At 43.5% G+C, this 21,964-nt stretch overlaps 1 protein-coding gene across 1 annotated transcript in view; it reads right to left on the minus strand.

Annotated features, from left to right (window-relative positions):
- Nucleotides 1-580: 580 nt before the first annotated feature.
- The window catches only part of LOC128352329 (leucine-rich repeat-containing protein 52-like), a 38,428-nt gene continuing 17,044 nt past the window's right edge, over nucleotides 581-21,964 (minus strand). The window contains exon 2 of the mRNA XM_053312834.1: nucleotides 581-933. Coding sequence (XP_053168809.1) covers nucleotides 680-933 — 254 coding nt within the window. The 3' untranslated portion in view covers nucleotides 581-679. The remainder of the gene's footprint in view (nucleotides 934-21,964) is intronic.

Here is a 21,964-nt window from a genome sequence, read left to right on the forward strand (position 1 = left end):
CCATTCTCCTTCCTGGAATACACCACAGAAGGATGTAACCCAGGCATGAGCCCTAGACCACAGGCAGAGGAAACATGTTAAATAGGAATTGTCTCTCTTTCTGTGAACACATCTTGGAGCCTCTCCAAAAAGCCTCTCTTCTTTTTATTTGTTTGTTTGTTTATTATTTATTTATTTAGCACATTATTATACCGCCCTAACCCAAGGTCTCAGGGCGGTTCAGTGACCTTTTTGGAGTGACCTTCTTCTTCTGGACACTCCCTCAATCCTCACCTCCATTAAACCATTTGCAAAGGCTTCACCTTGGTCAAGGATCTTGCAAAAGCCTTTGTTGTTCCTTTGATTGCTAGGACTTCAAAGGGCCAAGCACCACACTAGCCCACTAGGAGTCTCCGAGTCCCACACAGCCACCTCCAGCTCAGTGGACCAAGCAAGCCTTGGGCTCCCTGGCACACACACCCCTGAAACACCCACCCCTCATCTCCTCTGCACTGACATCCAGCAGTGAGTTCCTCATATCTAATCTCAAATTGATACCTTGTACACTCTGTTAACTAGGCAGAAAGAAGAGAGATCTTCCTTGAAAGAAGGCAAAACTGCATTTAAAGGATGTTGCAATGAAACAAAAGATGATGGTCCTTCTACAATCAATGTTGACAGTTCCAAGAGCAGCTCTGAATCAGTCCCAGAACATATCGTCATCTGAGTCATCGTCTATCTTCAATAAAGGGTAGTGATATACCACTGTGGCCATCCCAACCATTGACGCTGTAAGAATTCCACAAGCAAAGGAAAAGATACCAAGTCCAGATGCAACTAGAATATTTCTTGATCTGATGCTCTTACGGCATGTAACAATGAGCCTTTTTAGTATGGAAAGGGTTTCCATATCATAGAATATGAGTGGTTTCTTACAAGTAGTCTCCTCGATGTCTGCAGAAATAACACAGATGATGAGAGCAGGTACACTCAGCATTTTGCATACTGCTCGTGCAAAATAACTCTAATCAGATAGCTACTTAACAGACCAAAGAGAAGGCGTGAATGGGTGGAAAATCCAGGGGGTGGCAGGCTGCAGCACAATGAGAGCAGGGAAAAATGGAAGGATTCCCTGTCTAACACTGGCTTCTTGTCTGTTCTGTGGAGGGTGTTCTAGAATGTAGTATTTCACAGCAAGAAACCATCCTGATCTCCAGTCATAATTTATGAATGGACTTACTGACTGACTTATTTATTTTGTTTTTATTTATTTATTTGGACTATAAGCACTACCATAATTTAAAACAAAATTCAAGGCAAATTACATTTTAAAAAAAATCAAGCAAAATGAATGTCAGCATTAAAACACTCCTGGCCTGGTTCACACCATCATTCAAACCTAGGTTTAAGGTCATTTCCCAACACTAGCATGATTGTATGATTCCAAGGCAAAGTGGTTCATGGTCCAAGATGAATCTGGATTCCCTGCCTTGACATGGATTCACACCATCATGCCAATGTCAATAACTATATTAAGCCTAGATTTGAACAGTTATGTTCTGAAGTAGGACATTATAAAACAGCAACAAAAATCAATTAATCATATACAGCTTGGGTGAACAAAAAAGATCTTAGGCTGGTACCTAACACAACACTCAGAACTAGGATGGAATTATATGCATATAACGATATTTATATAAATATAAATATATATTCAATGTGTGGGACACTGATGTCTTCAGAGATGTCATCAGTGTCCCAATTACATATTCAGTAATGAGTAATAAGTATCAACTACATAAGATCTACATCAGGGGCCCAATATATATATATTCACAAACTAAAGTCTGCAGGTTTGTGCAACTCTGTTTTTTTTTTAAGCATAATACTGATTGTCTCCACATAATTTTGTGACTGATGCTATGGAGTAAAATGGTTGGGGAAATAGTACAGCTTGAAACATCTGTATTAGGGATGTGCAAATCGATTGGGGTACAAAATGATTTGTACCCAGATCTACCTGTTTGGGGCGATTTGTGGACAAAAGAAATTGCCCCTGCTCTAGCTGGCCAGATTTGGGTCCAAAACAAATCACACAAATTTTGGACCTGAAAAATTTGTAGATTCAGACCTCCATTTTGTGGCAATCTCTCTTGCTGTCTCCATTTTGTGTCAGGGAAACATTTTGAAAATCCTGCCCTCCCAAGCTTCAGATTGGTGACTTACAGTGTGCAACGATTGGCTTACGTTACGATTCCCCCCCAGTTCCAGATTGGCTCATTTCTATTCAAATCTTGTGTTGCCAGGGATTACTCACCATGCATTGACTAGGGGAAGGATCAAAGAAGGGACAAGGGTGGGGGGAATTCTAAGGAAGGATAGGAGGCAGTAAGCCACCATTCTGCCTTTCTGCCTTGGGAGGAGAGCTGATCTTGTGGTAGCAAGCATGACTTGTCCCCATAGCTAAGCAGGGTCTGCCCTGGTTGCATCAGAATGGGAGACTTGATGTGTGAGCACTGCAAGATATTCCCCTCAGGGGATGAAGCCGCTCTGGGAAGAGCAGAAGGTTTCAAGTTCCCTCCCTGGCTTCTCCAAGATAGGGCTGGGAAAGATTCCTGCCTGCAACCTTGGAGAAGTCGCTGCCAGTCTGTGAAGACAATACTGAGTTAGATAGACCAATGGTCTGACTCAGTATATGGCAGTTTCCTATGTTCCTATGAGTGAGATGCCTTGTGGGAAGAGAGAGAGAGAACCAGAGAAGCTTTGCTTTGCCTTGTTTGCCTGCTGTCTGGAGTGGATTCTCTGCTTTTTGTTCCTGTTTTCCTGACTGAAAAAAAGAGAAGAACTTTTCCCCCACCCCCTTCCTGCTGCTGAAAGAATCACTGCCTGTGCCTGCTGTCTGTGCAAATCAATTTGGGTACAAAATGATTTGTACTCCAATCTACCTGTTTCAGGAGATTTGTAGACAAAACAAATCACCCTTGTGCTAGCTGGCCAGATTTGGACCCAAAACAAATTGGGAGTGATTCAATTTGGATACAAATTGAATCAAAAAAATTGATTCGTGCATATCCCTAATCTATATTGAAGAACAAATCACCAATATTTTAGACACATTTTTATTTTTTTGATACGGATAAATTTAATATAGGGCATAATATGGGATGGGAGAAGTACAAGAGGCTTTGTACCAAACTTATGAGGTTGAAAACTCATTCTGAAGCTTTAGGAGATTATTGTAGAGTTCACAAAATACCCAGAGGTCTTATAGTGCTGAAGGACCCAGGGAAGTTTCCTCTTGAAAAGTTTAAGTGTAAGTGGTATGTCATCCTCAGTAAATATTCTGTGGATTTGGTATTCTTGCTTATTTAAACTTCTAGAATAGATGTATTAGGATGGGAAGTCAAAAGTTAAAGGAAGAATGACAAAAACAGGTGACAGAAAATACTAGGAGACAGCTGAAAGATTAGTTAAGGAGCTATGGGAACAATGGATAAGCTTAAGAAACAGAAGTTTCAGCATTTTTGGAGGGATTTAAAGGATTATGAACAGATTGTATTATCCATGTGGGAAGAACCATGACCATCAGAACCGTGACCATCAGTACATCAGTATCATTTTATTTGACTCTAGTTATGGACCAAGAGGCTGAAGAGATTAGCAATATTAGTGGATCAAGTCATAGTGTCATAGAAGATGGAGGGAGGACTCTTCTTTTAGATTCCATAAGGTATGTAAGTTATGGGAAGAGGCACAGGCGCACAGCAGAGGACAATACAGGGGAAAGATGCTGAAGATAGCATGATAGTGAATTTATCTAAGAGTGCATTTACAGATTTAGAAGTTCAGGCATTATGGAAAGGCTTGTCATTTTGTTGGGGATCCCCCGACGGGCCACAGGCCGCCACGAGAAATCGGGCTGACAATCAGAAACCTACCCTTCCAGTGTGGCTGGTGTCAGTCCCTCCCAGCCATGCAGCCCTGGAGGTGGCCACTTGCTGTGGCCAGGGAGCATCTGCCTGGCCCCTCAGGTTAGCAGCATGCCAACACTTGAAGACAGTGAGTCATAGCAGGATTGGAGGCAACTCACATGAGATCTCGGCCTGAGTTCTCACAAGACTTGCCCCACCTGCCAAGGGTTATAGAAACAATAGTTATTTCTAAGTTCATTCATCATTTTGCACCAAAGAAGATTATGAATGAACAAAAATGTTCATTCATCATCTTTAGCGCAAAATGCTGAATGAACTGAGAATCCACTCTCATTCCCCACCAAATAATCTACTCAGAATACCCCAAACATTGAAAACAACAAAACCATTACCCCATGGTAATTGGTTGGCACCCTATGTGCACTACACCACAACCCACTCTGGGCCACCCTGGTGCCCCCCCAAGTGGAGTTATGGGGCCTATGGGGGGGGAAGCTTAAAGCTTATAACTTAAAAGCTTAAAACTTCAAAAAAAAAAATTAAATATCACACCATTCACCAATTTCTTTGAAATCTGGGTGGAAACAGGCACCCATTGGGACACTGCCACCCGACCCACTCTTCTGCCCCAGGAACCCCTTTTCTGCCCCAAATCTGCCACAAAGACACACCAAAAAATTGTTAAAAATCATCCCTTTGCCCAATTTCTTTGAAATCTGAGTGGTAGCTTCCTTCTACCCATTGGGCACTGCCACCCACCACAACCCACTCTGGGCCACCCTGGTGCCCCCCAAGTGGAGTTCTAATTAAGGCTGCTGAAATATCTATTATTCCCTATGGGGAAAAGCTTAAAGACATGTGAACTTCAGAAATTCTTTTAAAATCATCCCTTTGCCCAATTTCTTTTAAATTTGGGAGGTAGCTTCCACCCATTGGGCACTACCACCCAACCCACTTTGGTCACAAAATGGAGGTCCGAATCCCCAAATTTTTTCAGGTCCAAATCTGGGTGATTGAGCACAGGGGTGATTTGTTCTGTCTACAAATCACCCAAATCAGCTAGATTCAAATCATTTTGTACCTGAATCAATTTACACATCCTTACCTATTGAATAAAGGAAACACATAAATTGCATTGCAGCATATAAAAGATATTTGAATGACATCTTTATGGTCTGGAAAGGCTCTGTGCAGGATCTTTGAGAATGTGGGTGATTTCTCAATTCCCAGCATGAGACGATTACATTTTGTTTGACACATAATGAGAAAAAGATGCATTATTTGAATGTGGCAGTTTTTACATCAGAGGGCAGGTGGAGTACAAAGGTATACAGAAAAATGACTTCCTTCAGTCTGATCATTATCACCCTTAAAATCTCAAGAAAAATCTTCTATTTTCTCATATGCTAAGACTTCAGGGAAACTCAAGTACATTGGTGTCATTTACACAACATACAGGCAGAACTGTTGAAGACACAATAACAAGAAAGAGGTTACCCCATAGGGATTAAAAAGGCTCTTTATAAGGCTGTAAATACCAATAGGATGGAGCTTTTAAAGCTTGAAAGTACAAAGCAAGGAAATGATAGAATGATATCTTTAATGATTTGATAAACATTTGTAGCATGTGAAAGAGATGTTTCAAAAACAATGGCATATATTGCAGAATATTCTTAGTTGTTTTTAGGCTCCTCTTTTTCCCAAACTGTTTTGGAATCTGAGAGATTTCATAGCTTACTTAGGGGAAAGGGCAATATAGGAATGGTCTATAGAGGTCTATAAAATCATGCATGGTGTGGAGAAAGTAGTGAGAGAGATAGAGATTCTTTTCCCTCTCATACAACACTAGAACTAGGGGTCACTCCATGAAATTGATTGCCAGGAGGTCTAGGACCAACAAACGGAAGTACTTTTTCACACAACGCATGATCCACTTGTGGAACTCTCTGCCTCAGGATGTGGTGACAGCCAACAACCTGGATGGCTTTAAGAGGGGTTTGGATGACTTCATGGAGGAGAGGTCTATCAATGGCTACTAGTCGGAGGGCTGTGGGCCACCTCCAGCCTCAAGGGCAGGGTGCCTCTCAGTACCAGTTGCAGGGGAGTAACGGCAGGAGAGAGGGCACGCCCTCAACTCCTGACTGTGGCTTCCAGCGGCATCTGGTGGGCCACTGTGCGAAACAGGATGCTGGACTAGATGGGCCTTGGGCCTGATCCAGCAGGGCTGTTCTTATGTTCTTATGTTCTTATGGGTGCTCGAGATGGAAATAGAGTAACAGATCACTTTCCGTGTGGGAATTGCAACATTTGTCCATGTTGCTGTAAGATGAAAGCTTTCCTCAATCCACTGGACAATAAGGAATAAGAGATCCGTGACTTTTTAACTTGTAGCATAAAGGGTTGGTGGGTGATATAAGCCATTAAGTGCCCTTGATTATACATGGGGATGACCAGTAGATCTATTCAGGTATGGATCAGTGAACACAAAAGCTGTATCAGAATTATTTTGGATTTACAGATTGGATGCTATGGCCCTTAGAGTGTTACATGAGGGTGTTGATTGATGGAGACTGGGGAGGGAGGCCGACCGGGAAAGCATTCCAAAGACACAATGACTGAAAAATTATGAATGCATGATCATTATCAGAATTGTTTCTGGATATATGTACAGGTGTCTGTGCAAATCAGTTACTGTAAGCTGACATAGGACTGGGTTGGTAGAGGAAAAAGGCTAAATCTTTAAGAGGTGAAAGGACAGCAACTTGAGAGTTTTCATTAGTTTTAGGCAGAGAGTTAATGATTTGCTATTGCTGCAACTGTACTGTTTTCCACTGCACTCTATTCTTCAGTTAGTCAGGCGACCATAGGCCCATTCACACATTATGTTCAACATTTGTGCAATGAGTGTACAGTGTACACAGGTACAGATCTGTACACACAGTTATCTGCATATTATGTGGAACACAGGTACAGCAGTAAACTTCCTATCTGTATCATGCATTTGAGGGGTCTATACCCAGTGTCACTTTTAATATGAATTCAGATACAAGCAGTATCCTAGCTAGGAGTGTCCCTAAGATGGTCCCTGGGCAGTAAGTATCATCTTATACATCACTTGTCCTTTCCAAAGGGTTCATTGGTTAATGTTGGCATTCCGGAAGGCTTGTGCTCAGTGCATTACACTTCGTTGGACAATGCAGTGCACATTGCCCGACGTTGTGGAACAGGGGCTCTCTTAGCAAAGTGTGATGTTCTGCCTTTCAACTCCTCCCTGTCTATCCAGGGGACTTTGATTTGCTGGGGTTTATTTTTAATGGCTGCTATCATGTTGACCTGGCATTGCCCATGGGCTGCTCTGTCTCTTGTGCTGTGTTTGAAAAGTTTAACATGTTCCTCGAGTGGGTTCTCAGGAGGTGAAAAAGGCGAGGCTTGAATCTATGGCACATCGCTTTGATGATTTGTTTGTTTGTTTGTAGGCACTGGTATTTCCGGGCACTGCTGTTTTCTGCTAGCCCAATTTGTGGAACTAATCACTGAGCTGGGGTTCCCCCTGGGGTTCCCCTTCCTGAAGGTCCAGTACCCTGGTTGGGGATTGAGCTCGATTCTGTTGCCAGTTGCAGCTGGCTAGCAGTTAAGAAGCTGGCCACTCTGAGATCAATGATTCAAGACATTCTTTAGGTGAAAAAGATTATGCTCAGGGACTTGCAGGTGCTTTTAGGTCACCTGGACATTGCACGTAGGGTCATCGTGTCTACATTTACATTTTTGTGGCACATTTTTGACATGTCCATTGGGATCAAACAGCTTCATCATAGGATTCAAGTGATCAGTCAAATTTGGCAGTGTGGGGCCACTTTTTCTATGACTATAACAGGGTGTCATTTTGGAGAGATGAGCAATTATTTGAAGCTGAGCTTCAAGTTCATTCTGATGCTACAGGGGGCATGGGTTTCAATGTCTACTTTCAGGACCATTGGGCCGCTGCCAAGTAGCCTTTACACTGGTATGACAGTGACATCACCAGGGATTTGACATTCCTTCAGCTGTTTCCCATAGTAGTAGCTGTACACCTTTGGGCTGTGGAATTTGGTAAATCCACAGTTCATTTTTGGTGTGATAATCAGGCATTGGCCCACATTATCAATACACAAACATCCTATTTGCCCAGAGTTATGGGTCTGGTGTGTGCATTGCAAATGCTTTGCAATGGCCTCAGTTTAACATTCTGCTTCTGGCCTACCATGTCCCCAGATTGCAGAATGAGATACCTGATGCCCTATCTCTCTTTCAGGTAGGGTGCTTCAGGGAACTTGCTCCAGATGCAATGTTGGAGCCGGAGGCACTTCTAGGCGCTTTCCAGTTTAGCCACTCAACAGCGGTAAAATGCTTCAGTTCAGGCAAACCGCATTCAAAACGTAAATAGCAAAGCACCCAGCAGGGGGAGCAGTCTAGCAAAAACTGACAACATGAAAAACCAGCAACATTTTATGCCGGATATCTGGGGTGTGCAATTCGGATTTTCGGTGATTCGGTTCGGGACCCGAACTGAATCACCCCTGTTCTGTTTTGCGCCCGAATCTGGGCCACCCGAATCACCCTTGATTCGGTTCAGATTTGGATTTAATCCGAATCTGAATTGATTTGGGGGGGAAAGGGGCCCAGGGGCAAAATATTGGGGTGGGGTGGTAGTGCCCAATGGGTGGAAGCTACCACCCCAATTTCAGGGGGATTGGGCAAAGGGCTGATTTTTGGGGAATTTCTGAATTTTTAGTGACTTTGGGGCAGTTCGGGGGCATAGCATGGGATCTGGGGGAAAACAGTGGGGTGGGGTGGTAGTGCCTAATGGGTTCAGGCTACCACCCCAATTTCAGGGGGATTCGGAAAAGGGCTGATTTTGGGGGAATTTCTGAAGTTTTTGTGTCTTTGGGGCAGATTGGGGCAGATTGGGGCAGAAAGTGGGGCCAGGGGCAGAAGAGTGGGGTGGGGTAGTAGTGCCCAATGGGGGGAGGGTACCACACCAATTTCAGGGGGATTGGACAAAGGGCTGATTTTTTGGGAATTTTTGAAGTTTTTGTGTCTTTGGGGCAGTTTGGGGGCAGAAAGTGGATCTGCCCCAAAAGAGTGGGGTGGGGTGGTAGTGCCTAATGGTTGGAGGCTACCACCCCAATTTCAGGGGGATTGGGCAGAGGGCTGATTTTTTGGAAATTTTTGAAGTATTGGTGTCTTTGGGGCAGATTGGGGGCAGAAAGTGGATTTGCCCCAAAAGAGTGGGGTGGGCTAGTAGATAGTGCCTAATGGGTGGAGGCTACCACCTGTCCCCAATTTCAGAGTGATTGGGCAGAGGGCTGAATTTTGGTGAATTTCTGAGGTTTTTCTTCATAAGGTGTGCTAGATTGATTCATTCATTCATCATATTCATAGTAAGTGAGAGTGTGAAAAATTGAGAGTGGGGTCAAGAGTTGTTTAATTGAAAAAAAATCTCTTTTGCAATCATAGAATGAGAATTCACACCTCAGAAAACAAGGGAATAACATCCAGAAAAACTTCTGAGGTGTGAATTCTCATTCTATGATTGCAAAAGAGATTTTTTTTCATTGCTCATTTCGGGCACAGATTGATCTGTGCCCGAAATTTTTTTGCACATCCCTACCGGATATACAATGTTATAGCATTATATCGCAGCGATTGAATTTGAAAGAAGGCATTGGAAATCTGAATGGCACCCTGCTGCCAGCGTAGGGACTGCGATGTCACAAGACAGGATATGTGGAAGCACACTTCAGGGATACGCCGCCCGTGACCCCCATTGCAGGGTCTAATCTGGAAAGCGCCCTGGAGTCAATCTAGAGCCTTGGCATTTAAAGGTACATAGGACAATCGATGCATCACTAGCCCCTTGCACCAAAGCTAGCTATGCTTCCAAAGAGGCAGCTTTCTATGCCATTCAGCAACAGGTAGGTCTGGGGCAGATTTGGCTGATTCCTCCAGAATATATCGTGCAGTTCTTGGTACAGCTCAAGTCAACAGGTTGGACTACCACCAGCACCCTAGCAGGGTATGTGTACACCCTGCCATTTAAGGCTAAAGTACAGGGTTAGCTCAATTCCACTGCCGATTTCTGAATTAGGGGGATGTTAGAAGGATGGAGCCAAGTTTGCCCAGCTGCACCAGATGCACAGAGATCGCTCATGCCTGAACATGCTACGGTCCATCCTAAGCGCTCTCCCTATGTTGTGATTTCCACTGTGGGAGGTTGCTATGTTTAAAGCCTCCATTTTGGTGGCCCATTTCAGCATGTTTCAGACCTCTGAGGTATGACCTCGCAGCCAGCCTGTGGATAGATTCTGCAGTTTGGCAATTTGGAGGCTGTTAAGCTTTTCCTGCACAGGTCCAAAACTGATCAGCATGGCAAGGGCCAGGAGGTACAGCTTCAATGGGTTGCTGAGCTACTGACCGAGCTTTGCGTCCAGTTTGAGTGCTGATGGAATATGTGGCATTACACCCAGATACCAGTGGTTGCCTGTTCATTCACGCTGCTGGGAGTCCGGTGACACAGGTTCAGCTGTGGACTGTGTAGGTCTCCATTGGCTTTTGGGGAATTAAGCATTATGTGCATTGATTCCCTATTGTTCATTCTGCAGGTGCAGGTTGAGCAGCGGCTCCTCAGCATACTCTTATCTGTGGTCATTCGATCATTTCCTGGGCCCACAGACCAGCACCACACAGTTGGGTATCCAGCTGGGTCCGAGCGACTGTCTCTCAATTTATTGGTTGGGTAGGAGGGGTATGCTTTGGGGCCACCTCTTACCAATGGTTAGTGAGTTTCTGGCATTTAGCGCCCCACTGCGGTTGTTGTTGGTTCATTTGGGTGAAAATGACCTGGCTCAAAGAACGATTCTCACATCCTGGAGAGAATCTGTCTATGTGGTCGCTAAGAGTCGATACCAACTTGATGGCACTTAATCAATCAATCAATCAATCAATCAACCAATCAATCAGTCAAAGAACTAGCATTTCCTTGATGCAGCAGGTGAAATATGATTTTGAACATAAGAACAGCCCTGCTGGATCGGGCCCAAGGCCCATCTAGTCCAGAATCCTGTTTCTCACAGTGGCCCACCAGATGCCACTGGAAGCCTACAGCAGGAGTTGAGGGCATGCCCTCTCTCCTGCTGTTACTCCCCTACAACTGGTACTCAGAGGCATTCTGCCTTTGAGGCTGGAGGTGGCCCTCTGACTAGATAAGGACTTTGACCCGGGCTTGGATCCCCGATGATCTGGACTTGGATCCCTGATACAGTTATCCTGTGGGTTGATCTACTACAATGCAGAGTTTGGAAGGGGGTCCAAAATTTGAAGGGATTCAAAAGGGCCAGGCAAAAAATCAATTGGGTTATAGGCAAGGAGGTGCTGGTCTTGGGAGGGGCATTTATTTGTCACCCTCAGGTCAACTTTTCCCACCCTGAGTTATTTTGGCTGGATGGAATCCACCTGTCTGCTTCTGGTTGCATCTACTATTGGCTAGACCTGAAGCGGAGACTCCAGGAATATTTGGATGGGTTGTAGGGGCAAGGTTAAGTAAGGCTAGCCTTCGCTGGCCTTTGCAGAATGTTGGGGTGGATTTGCAATAGTGTGCATCCTTGGGCTATTTAAACCAGGTGGGTAGTTAACCTGTCCTTAGAAGCTTCATGGCTGAAGGATGTGGTTTGCACCCATATCTGCTTCCTGGGCTTCAACACTGCTTCCTGGGCTTCAACACCATATCTGCTTCCTGGGCTTCAAGACTGGGAGGTTTGTTTGGGTGAAGGCCACAAAAGGCACAGGCATGGTGAAGATGAGCAGGAATCAGCATGCCCTGGTTCAAAGCTCTGAGCCAGAATGTGTTGCTCAAAAGATTCTAAAGGGATAAGTCTCTCTCCCAGCCTTAGTTAGGCCCACATTGCTGGGGGTGGGGGTAATTTTTTCTTCTTCTTGCCACCAGCCAATTATTTGATTAGCTAAGAAAGTAGTGGCTCTTTCTGTCAAATAACTTATGTGCTTTTTTGTGTACCAGGCATGGAGATGTGGGGGCAAGGAATTGTTGCAAGAAGAAGAAAGTTGAAGGGGAAAGTAGCGAAAGGGACTAGGAACTTGTGAGACTGCTTGGGGACACTGTGTAGCTGGGTGCATTTATCCTACTTTATTTGTTTGCTCATATGGTGGTGTGTTGTTTTTTTTAAAAACACACATTCATAAAACAATTTCTAAGAATATATATTGAATTGGGGTGTGTGTGTGTGTGTGTGTGTGTGTGTGTGTTTTAAAATAAAGACATAACTTTGGTCAAGACCTTTGGGGTCTCTTGAGTTCTGTTTCCCATCCAATGCTTACTTGCCATACCACTCTACCTGAGTAATTGTTGGAGACTCAAAGATACTGTGAGCTTTTGGAGGAGGCAGCCAGGGGAAAAAGACTTCCACTTGGTGGCAGTGGTGAACTCCAAATGGTGGGAGGAGCAAGAGGCTGGATGTCTTGCCTCCTTCACCCTTAATCACACAACTGGTTACTACCAGGTCATGACATCACCCCATTACAAAGTGAAGCATTATTAGCTGTGTTTCATCTCTAGCTCCACATGCAATCCTAGTGTCCTCTAATATGAAATGTCTATAAGCAAAGAGTAGAGGAGGACAGTTGAGTAATAAAGGAATATTTGGCCCAGAAGCACTGTGATTGGAAAGCAATAAAGCTATTGACAAGATATATTGCTAATGGACAGCTTGATCTGTCACTCCAAACCTTATCCATTCCATCCCTTCAGCATATCTCCAAATTGGTAAAAATAGAAAAATCCTAATTAAAATTAATTTCAGAAACTCTTCAGAATTTTGGAATTTGCTAAATAGAAGAGGATTTTCCATCATAGAGGTGAATGAAGGAATTGAAAGAAGATCCCTAAAAATAAATGGCTGATCCCAGAGCCTTGAAGAGCCTTGCTGACAGTGACTGGGAGTTGCAGGAGGAAATCAGGGAGGCGTCAAGGAGAGGCAGGGCTGTAATTATGGGTGATTTCAATTACCCACACATTGACTGGGTAAATTCAGTCAGGTAATGACAGAGAGGTCAGATTTCTAGATATGCTGAATGACTGTGTCCTAGGACAGTTGGTCTTGGGACCAACCAGAGAGAAGGCAACTTTGGACTTAATCCTGAGTGGCACTGGTGCATGATGTCAGTGTCATCGACCCTTTAGGGAACAGTGACCATAGTGCAATCAAATTCAGCATACATGCAAGGAGGGAATCATCAAGGAAGTCTAACACAGACACTTTGAATTTCAGAAGAGGAAACTTCTCCAAAATGAGGAGTATGGTGAAAAGAAAGCTGAAAGGGAAAATCGGGAGAGTCACTTTGCTCCAGAATGCATGGAGTTTACTCAAAACCACAATACTAGAAGCCCAGTTAGATTGTATACCCAAAAGGAGAAAAGGTACATGCACAACGGACACATGCGTGACCCTGGACTTGAAATGAACCAGGAAAAACAGTTTTGTGCACACCCATTAAAGAGGGTAGGTATAAATGGACACTTTTTAAATGGAGGAAAGTAAGAAGTGGGGTCCCCCAGGGATCTGTACTGGGACCAGTGCTTTTTAATTTATTCATAAATGATCTAGAAGTAGAAGTGATGAGAGAGGATGTTGTGTCTTGAAAAAGTAAATCACCATGGCCAGATGACACCCACCCAAGGGTTCTGAAGGAACCTAAATGTGGAATTTCTGATCTCCTACAAAAATATGTAACTTAATCCTTCAATTGGACTCTGTACCAGAGGACTGGAAAGTTGCTAATATAACTCTGATTTTCAAAAAGGAGTCCAGGAGGGATACGGGATACTACAGGCCAGTAAGCTAAACTTCTGTGCCGGGTAAATGAATGGGAAGCAGTCTTAAGGACAACATTGTTAAACATATAGAAGTACTGGGCTTGCTGAAGGAAAACCAGCATGGCTTCCAGAAGGGCAAGTCTTGCCTCACTAACCTTTTGGAGTTGTTTGAGAGTGTCAACAGGCATATGGATAAAGGTGATCTGGTTGACATAGTATACTTGGACTTCCAAAAGGTTTTGTCAAAAACTTTGTAAAAAGTTTCCACCAAAGTCTCTTGAGTAAACTTTGCAACCATGGGATAAAGAGACAGGTTCAACTATGGATTGGTAACTGGTTGAAGGACTGGAAACATAGTGTAGGAAGAAATAAACAGTTTTCACAATGGAGGGAAGTAAGAAGTGGAGTCCTCCGGGGATCTGAACTGGGAGCAGTACTCTTCAACTTATTCATAAATGATCTAGAAGTTGGGGTAAGCAGTGAAGTGGCCAAGTTTGCAGATGACACTAAACTATTTGATGGATTGATTGATTCACTGAGTGCGGTCAAGTCAGTGTCTACATTTAGTGACCACATAGATAGATCATCTCCAGGATGATCTGTCTTCAACTTGGCCTTTAAGAGCTCTCAGTGGCTCATTCAGTGCTGTCGTAATCGAGTCCATCCACCTTGCTGCTGGCCGTCCTCTTCTTCTCTTTCCTTTAAGTTTCCCCAGTACTATGGACTTCTCAAGGAAGCTGCGTTTTCGCATAATGTTTCCAAAGTATGATAGTTTGAGCCTGGTCATTTGTGCCTCAAGTGAAAAGTCTGAATTGATTTGTTCTATGATCCATTTGTTTGTTTTCCTGGCTGTCCATGTTTGTTTTCCTGATCCTCAAAAGTCTTCTCCAGCACCAAAGTTCAATAGTGTCAATACTTTTTCTTCCTTGCTTCTTCAAAGTCAAGCTTTCACATCCATAGAGTGTCATGGGAAAAACCATTGTCTGAACTATTCTAATCTTTGTAGGTACAGTATAATGTACAGCATCTAAATATCCTTTCCAAGACCTTCATTGCAACCCTACCAAGTGCTAGTCTGTGGTGTATTTCTTGACTGCTAGATCCTTTATTGTTAATGGTTGATCCTAAAAAGCAGAAGCTATCCACCACTTCAATGTCTTCTTTATCAATTCTGAGGCTGGTTACTGTACCTGTTGTCATTATTTTAGTGAAATCCAAAAGAGATTGCGAGGAGCTCCAAAAGGATCTCTCCAAACTGGGTGAGTGGGAGACAAAATGGCAAATGCAGTTCAGTATAAGCAAGTGTAAAGAGGTGCATATTGGGGCAAAAAAACCCAACTTCACATATACACTGATGGGATCTGAGCAGTCAGTGACTGATCATGAGAGAGATCTTGAGGTCATGGAGAACAATTAGTTGAAAGTGTTTACTCAGTGTGCCGCAGCTGTGAAAAAGGCAAGTTCCATGCTAGGAATACTTAGGAAGGGGATTGAAAATATAACTGCTAATTTTATAATTCCCTTATCCAAATCTATGGTGTGGCCAAATTTGGAATAGTGTGTACAGTTCTGGTCATTGTCTCTTAAGAAGGATATTGTATAACTGTAAAAGGTGCAGAAGAGGGCAACCAAGATTCTCAGGGAGCACCTCCTTATGAGGCAAGGCTACTTCATTGGGGGCGGGGGTTAGTTTGGAAAAGAGGCGACTATGGGGATGCATGATAGAGGTGTATAAAATTATGCATGGAGTAGAGAAAGTGGACATAGAAATGTTTCTTCCTCTCTCACAACACTAGAACCAGGGCTCATCCCATGAAACTGAAGGCCAGGAAATTTAGGACCAACAAAAGGAAGTACTTTTCCCCACAGTGGTTAATAAATCTATGGAATTCTGTGCCATGGCATGTGGACAGGTCTATAAATGACTATAATTGGTGGTACTTGACATACCATGTCCAGCCTGAGAGTCAAGATGCCCTCAAATATCAGTTGCAGGGGAGAAACAGCAGGAGAGAAGGCATGCCCACCTCTTGCTGTGGGCTTCTCAGTGCCACTGTGCGAAAGAAGATGCTGGACTAGATATGTCTTGGGTCTCATCCAGCAGGACTGTTCTTCTGACATTCTTTTGATTTTGTGTATTATAATTTTAATTAATTATAATTTTATAATTTAATTATTTTTATTTTTATTTAAAATAATATAAAATATAAATAATATATTATTTTTTGTCTTCCGCATTGCAGACACACACAGTTAGTAAGAGTAAAAGTACTTTGAATATTTCTGGTTTTGTGGTTAGGAATAATTTCTCACTTTCCCTTCTTGCTATTAAGGGATCAAAAGGTAGGAAGCCTTTTAACCCCTTTTAAAAGGTAGATGCATGTTCCTGCAATGGTTAAGGAAAACAACAAAAACAAAATCCAGACAGAAAAAGGTGCTGAGCAAATTGATATTGTCATTATTTTAGGCCTGACCCATTTCTAGTGTTGCTCTTCTTCAGAGGCAACGGTAAAAACATGACTGGTAAAATAAAATAAAATAATAATAATAATAATAATAATAATAATAATAATAATATATTTACATACCACTCAAAACTTATGTCTCTGGGCAGTTTACAATAAAACAGTGCAAATTAAAACAAAATTAAAATGTAAAACATTATCATAATTTAAAACTAACATCATGTTTAAAACTGTAAGTCTAATTAAAAGCCTGGGTGAACAAATGTGTCTTAACTGACTTTTCAAAAATTATCAGAGCTGGGGAGGCTCTTATTTCAGCAGAGAGCATATTCCAAAGCCTCAGAACAGCAATAGTGAAGGCCCGTCCCTGAGTCACCACCAAAGGAGCTGGTGGCAACTGCAGATGGACCTCTCCAGATGTTCTCACTGGGTGGTGGGGATCTTGACATAGGAACATAGGAATCTGCTTTATACTGACTCAGACCATTGGTTCATCTAGTTTAGTATTTTCTACACAGACTGGCAGCAGCTTCTCCAAGGCTGAAGGCAGGATTCTCTCTCAGCTCTATCTGAGGATGCCAGGGATAGAACTTGGAACCTTCTGCATGTAAGCATGCAAGTGCTCTTCCCAGAGCTGCTCCATCTCCTAAAGGGAATATCTTACAGTGCACATACATGTGGCGATGAAGATGTTCCCTTAAATACATAAGGGCTTATGCTGTTTAGGGCTTTATAGGCTATAACCAGCACCTTGTGTTCTGCCCTGAAATTTATCAGTAGCCAGTGTAGCTCTTTTGGTATAGGAGTAATATGGTCCTTCAGAGATGACCCAGGGACCAACCTGGCTGCAGCATTCTGATCCTGCTGCAGTTTCCAGACAATGTACAAAGGCAGCACCACATAGAGTGCATTGCAGTAGTCCAGTCAGGAGGTTACCAGCATATGTACTACTGTTATTGAAATAAAGAAACAGATGCAGCTGGTGTATAAGCCGGAGCTGATAAAAGGCACTTCTGGCCACTGCCTCAACCTGGGACACTAGGGAGAGGTTTGGATCTAGAAACACTCCCAGGCTGTGTAATTGTTCCTTCTGGGAAAGAGTGACCCCATCCAGAACTGGTAGATCAAAATCATCTCCCGAGTTCTGACCCTGCATAATAAGTACCTCTGTCTTATCTGGATTCAGTCTCAGTTTGTTATCCCTCATCCAGCCCATCATTGCCTTCAGGTAGGCATTTATGGAGGTTATATATTCTCCTGATGATGTTGACATGGAGAATAGATTTGGGTGTCATCAGCATTCTGATAACACCCTGCGCCAAATCGTCTGATGATCTCTTCCAGCAGTTTCATGTACAGTAGATGTTAAAAAGCATTGAAGATAATATGGAGCCCTGTGAGACACCATACCGAAGTTCAGATTTTGAAAAACAACAGCCTAGTGGGTGGAGGCTAGCACCCAGATTGCAGAGGGATTGGGCAAAGGGCTGATTTTTGGTGAATTGTTGACGTTTACACGTTTTTAAGGTTTCCCCCCATAAGGTATTATGGAGGTGTATCGCTTCATGTCGGGGGGAAAGAGGTGGCCTAGAGTGGTGTGCTGTTGGTGGTAGTGCCCAAGGGGGGCAAGGAAGCTACTAGATTTTTTTCAAAGGATTTGGGCAGAGGTCTGGTTTTTGGTGATTTGTTGAAGTTTAGGCGTCTTTTTCCTCATAAGGTGTAATGGAGGTTTCAGCAGCCCCATAACTGCACTTAGGGAGTGCTGGGGTGGCCCAGAGCAAGTGGTAGTGTAGTGCACATAGGGTGCCAACCACCCCCATGGATTTCTAACCCATGGAGTACAAGGTTCTGTTGTTTCTGATGAGTACTAAGTGTAGATTCTTTGATAGCAAATGAGAGTAGATTCATGGTTTGTATTGAAAATCTCTGCTGGATGTGAGCTTGCATATGCAATACAGGCAGGGAAAAAACCACTTCTTTGCCACACATATAACTTGAGCATAGGTCTCAACATGTGCTCTATGTTGTATTCTGTTGAATTTGAGTTGAGTATTTCTTCACTTGCACTCCAGTTGTCTACCTTGGCATTTCAGGCCAAGTAGTTCTTCGGTACACCAAGGGGCCAGTTTTAAAGTTGTTCAGAGAGGACACTTAGGAGTGATCATATCTACTGCCCTGGTGAGTCTGTCATTCCAATTCTTTACTAGGGCCCATCCCTACTTGGCAGTGTCCATTATACGTTGGTTGATGGCATCTGAGGCCTTCTCGAGGCCCATCTGTCGTATCACCAGGAATGAGAGACCCAGCCTGCTTAATTTATTGTCAATGTCCCGTTTCCAGCGGGTCTTAAAAGAATCTTCTAAGACTAGTGGGGCAAGCCCATCAGGGCGAAAAAACAACTTGAGCCAGTAGCCGAACATGGCCTTCCAAATGCTGGCCTCAACTGTAGGCCAGCCCACTTCCAATCTGAGGAATGCATTGGGGACAGACTGGGCAACCATCAGTATACCCCTGAGGAATTTAGTTTGAACAGTTTCCATCCTCCTGAGGTTAGTATAGTTGCCCATCTGCGCACCCACCATAAGCAGGGCCAAAGCTTTGGCCTTGAAAAGTTCAAGAACCTGAACTGATTGGGCACGTTTTCTGGTCTACAAGGAATGGATCGCCAAGGCAACTCTTGGGGCATTAAGGCTTACATAATCCCTATGGGCAGTGAAACTCTTATTTGCTTGCCAAACCCATCCTAAATATTTGAATTGCCTCACTTGCTCCAATTTATAACCATTTAAGGGCCAAGTACAATATCTAGGCCTATTTGAGAAAACCATAATTTTGGTTTTGTCATAATTTATGGATAACTCCTGGGTGGTACAGTAATCTTGAATCAGGGTGGATGACATCTATCCGGCTACACAAAGAGGTTTTCTTCACTCAACCTACCCTCAGAGTAGGAACAGGGAGACGTTAAACACCACCCTTGGTCTCCTCCATCCCAAGCTGTTCACTCCTCATGCAGTTTCATGTAGTTGTTAAAAAGCATTGGAGACAATATGGAGCCCTGAGAGACACCATACCAAAATTCAGATTTTGAAGAACAGTCCGTGAGGGACACCATCTGGAATCTGCCTGAGAGGTAGGAGTAGAACCACTGCAAAGCAGTGCCTCCCATCCCCAACCCCCTCAGATGCTTCAGAAGGATACTATGGTTGATAGTATTGAAAGCCGCTGAGAGGTCCAAAAGGACCAACAGTCATACTTCCTCTGTCAATTCCCAATTGGAAATCATCCACAAGGCCGACAAAGGCAGTCTCCACGCCATTCTGATGAAACTTTCTCATAGCAAAGACAATAGCCAACAGCTCCTCCTCAATCTGTTTATAATTCTTTTCAGCTATTAACAGGACCCTTGAGGCATACACAATTGGCTGATTTTTCTGAAACAGACATGCACCTAAGCCATCTTTGGATGCATCTGCCTGAACATTTAATTCTTCCTTAGGATCAAAAAATCGAAGCACTAGGGCCAACACAATCACTGACTTCAGGTTATCAACTGCTTGTTTATGAGCTGAGCCCCATTGACTAATAACATCCTTTCATAAAAGGGATCTCAAGGGTGCTGTTAGAGCCAATTCATTAGGAATATCTGAGAAAGATATTGTATAGTCCCCAAAGGTCTCTGAACTTCCTTCTTATCTACTGGTGGGTGCATTTGTCTTATTGCTTGCACTTTATCATCATCAGGCTGCACACCATCTTTTGATAAAACATGTCCCATGTAAGACTTTATCAATGAAATACTGAACTTTGGTTGGATTGGACTTTATAACTCTTTGGCGTGTTCTTGTCAAAACTAGTTTAAGAATTGCATCATGTTCCGCCTTTGTTGAAGCCACTATTATAATATCATCTGCTAAAATGTGCACCCCCAATATATCCCCCGCTCATAGTTTTTCTGCTGGAAAACTTCACTTGCTGATTTAATTCCAAAGGGTAGCCTATTAAAATGATAACAGCCCCATGGAGTATTGAATGTACACAGTTCAACAGACTCTTTATCAAGCTGGACCTGCCAATGACCATTGTTTTCATCTAAAATTGTAGGAAAAAACCTCTTTCCAGCCAAATTCCTCTGCACATCTATAGTTGGGATAGAAAAATGTTGCCTTTTCATAGCCTTATTAAAATCTCTAGGATCAAGACATAGGTGAAGTGAGCCATTACTGTTGGCTTTGTAACCTTGGATATAATGTCCAATTTATCCAGATTATCTAAAGTATCTTTACATTTGGACAGAATAGTATTTGGAATCTTTCAACACCCATGAATCACTGGCAGTACCTGAGGTTTCACATAGATGTGATGAGACCCTGGGAACTGACCAAGCCCCTCAAAAACACCAGAATATGTCTTCAACAAATAATCCTTAGTGGTCACTATAGGAGTAACTTCATGCATTCTCCTTATAAGATCAAGACCCAGTGTTGAGAATCCGTGGTCTAGATAATCAGTTTCCTCCAAGACTGCCTGGAGCTGAGAGGCCACCACCCTCTCAGTTAACCTGCCTAGCCATGGGAGGTTGGAAACAGGCCTATAATTGCTCAACTCTGAGGGATCTAATGCAGGCTTCTTTAGGAGAGGTCTAATGATTGCTTCGTTAAGACAAGGAGGCATCCTCCCCTCCCTCAGAGAAGCATTTATGATTTCCACCAGGCTGTCTACAACAGCCTCCCTGCTAGATAGAACAAGCCATGTTGGACAAGGGTCAAGAGAACAAGTGGTAAGCCTCACCATTCTGAGCAGCTTGTGCATGCCCTCAGGAGTCACAAACTGTAACCTATGCAGTCAAATCACATAAGAGGAGTTGTTGGGCACCTCCAGTTCAGATATGAAATTAATTGTGGAGTCTCTATCGAGGTCGGCCTGAATCCAAGAGATTTTATCTGCAAAAAAGTCTTTAAACTCATTGCACTGGGTAACTGATGACTCAAAATTCTGGTTCGGGGGTGGGGGGCAGATATTAATCCCCTCACAACCCTGAACAACTCCACTGGACATGAACTCGCAGAGGCAATACGGGCAGAAAAGAACTGCCTCTTTGCCGCACATATTGCCTAAGCATAGATCTTTAAATGTGCTCTATGTTGTAATCTCTCGGATTCGAGTCGAGTCTTCCTCCACTTGTGCTCCAGTCACCTATCTTGTCGCTTCAGCCTCTGTAGATCTTCCATATGCCATGCGGTCAATTTTGAAGTGGGTTGGAGGGGATGCTTGGGAGCAATTGCGTCTACTGCCCTGGTGAACAAGTTGTTCCAATTCTCAAACAGGGCATCAACAGGATCACTGGCAAAGCCAACATTGAATCCCTCCAAAGCTTCTTGGAATCCTACTGGATCCAATAACCTCTTCAGGTGGACCATTCTAATAGGTCTCTTGCCCCTGCGGAGGTGGGAAGTGGTCATAAGTCCAACCTTAACCAGATAGTGGTCTGTCCATGACAATGGGGAAATCACAGGAGTCCCCACCCACAGAACACCACCCTGATCAGAGTAAAAGACCAAATCAAGTGTGTGACCTGCAATATGCATCGGTCCAGAGACCTCTTGGGATAGGCCCATAGTTGTCATGGCCGCTATGAACTCCTGAGCTGCCCCGGACAGATTGGTCCTGAAATGAACATTGAAGTCCTCCAGCACCAAGAGTCTGGGAGACTCCAACGCGAG

This window comes from Hemicordylus capensis, chromosome 3 (assembly GCF_027244095.1).
Source record: "Hemicordylus capensis ecotype Gifberg chromosome 3, rHemCap1.1.pri, whole genome shotgun sequence".
In the NCBI taxonomy this organism is placed as follows: domain Eukaryota; kingdom Metazoa; phylum Chordata; class Lepidosauria; order Squamata; family Cordylidae; genus Hemicordylus; species Hemicordylus capensis.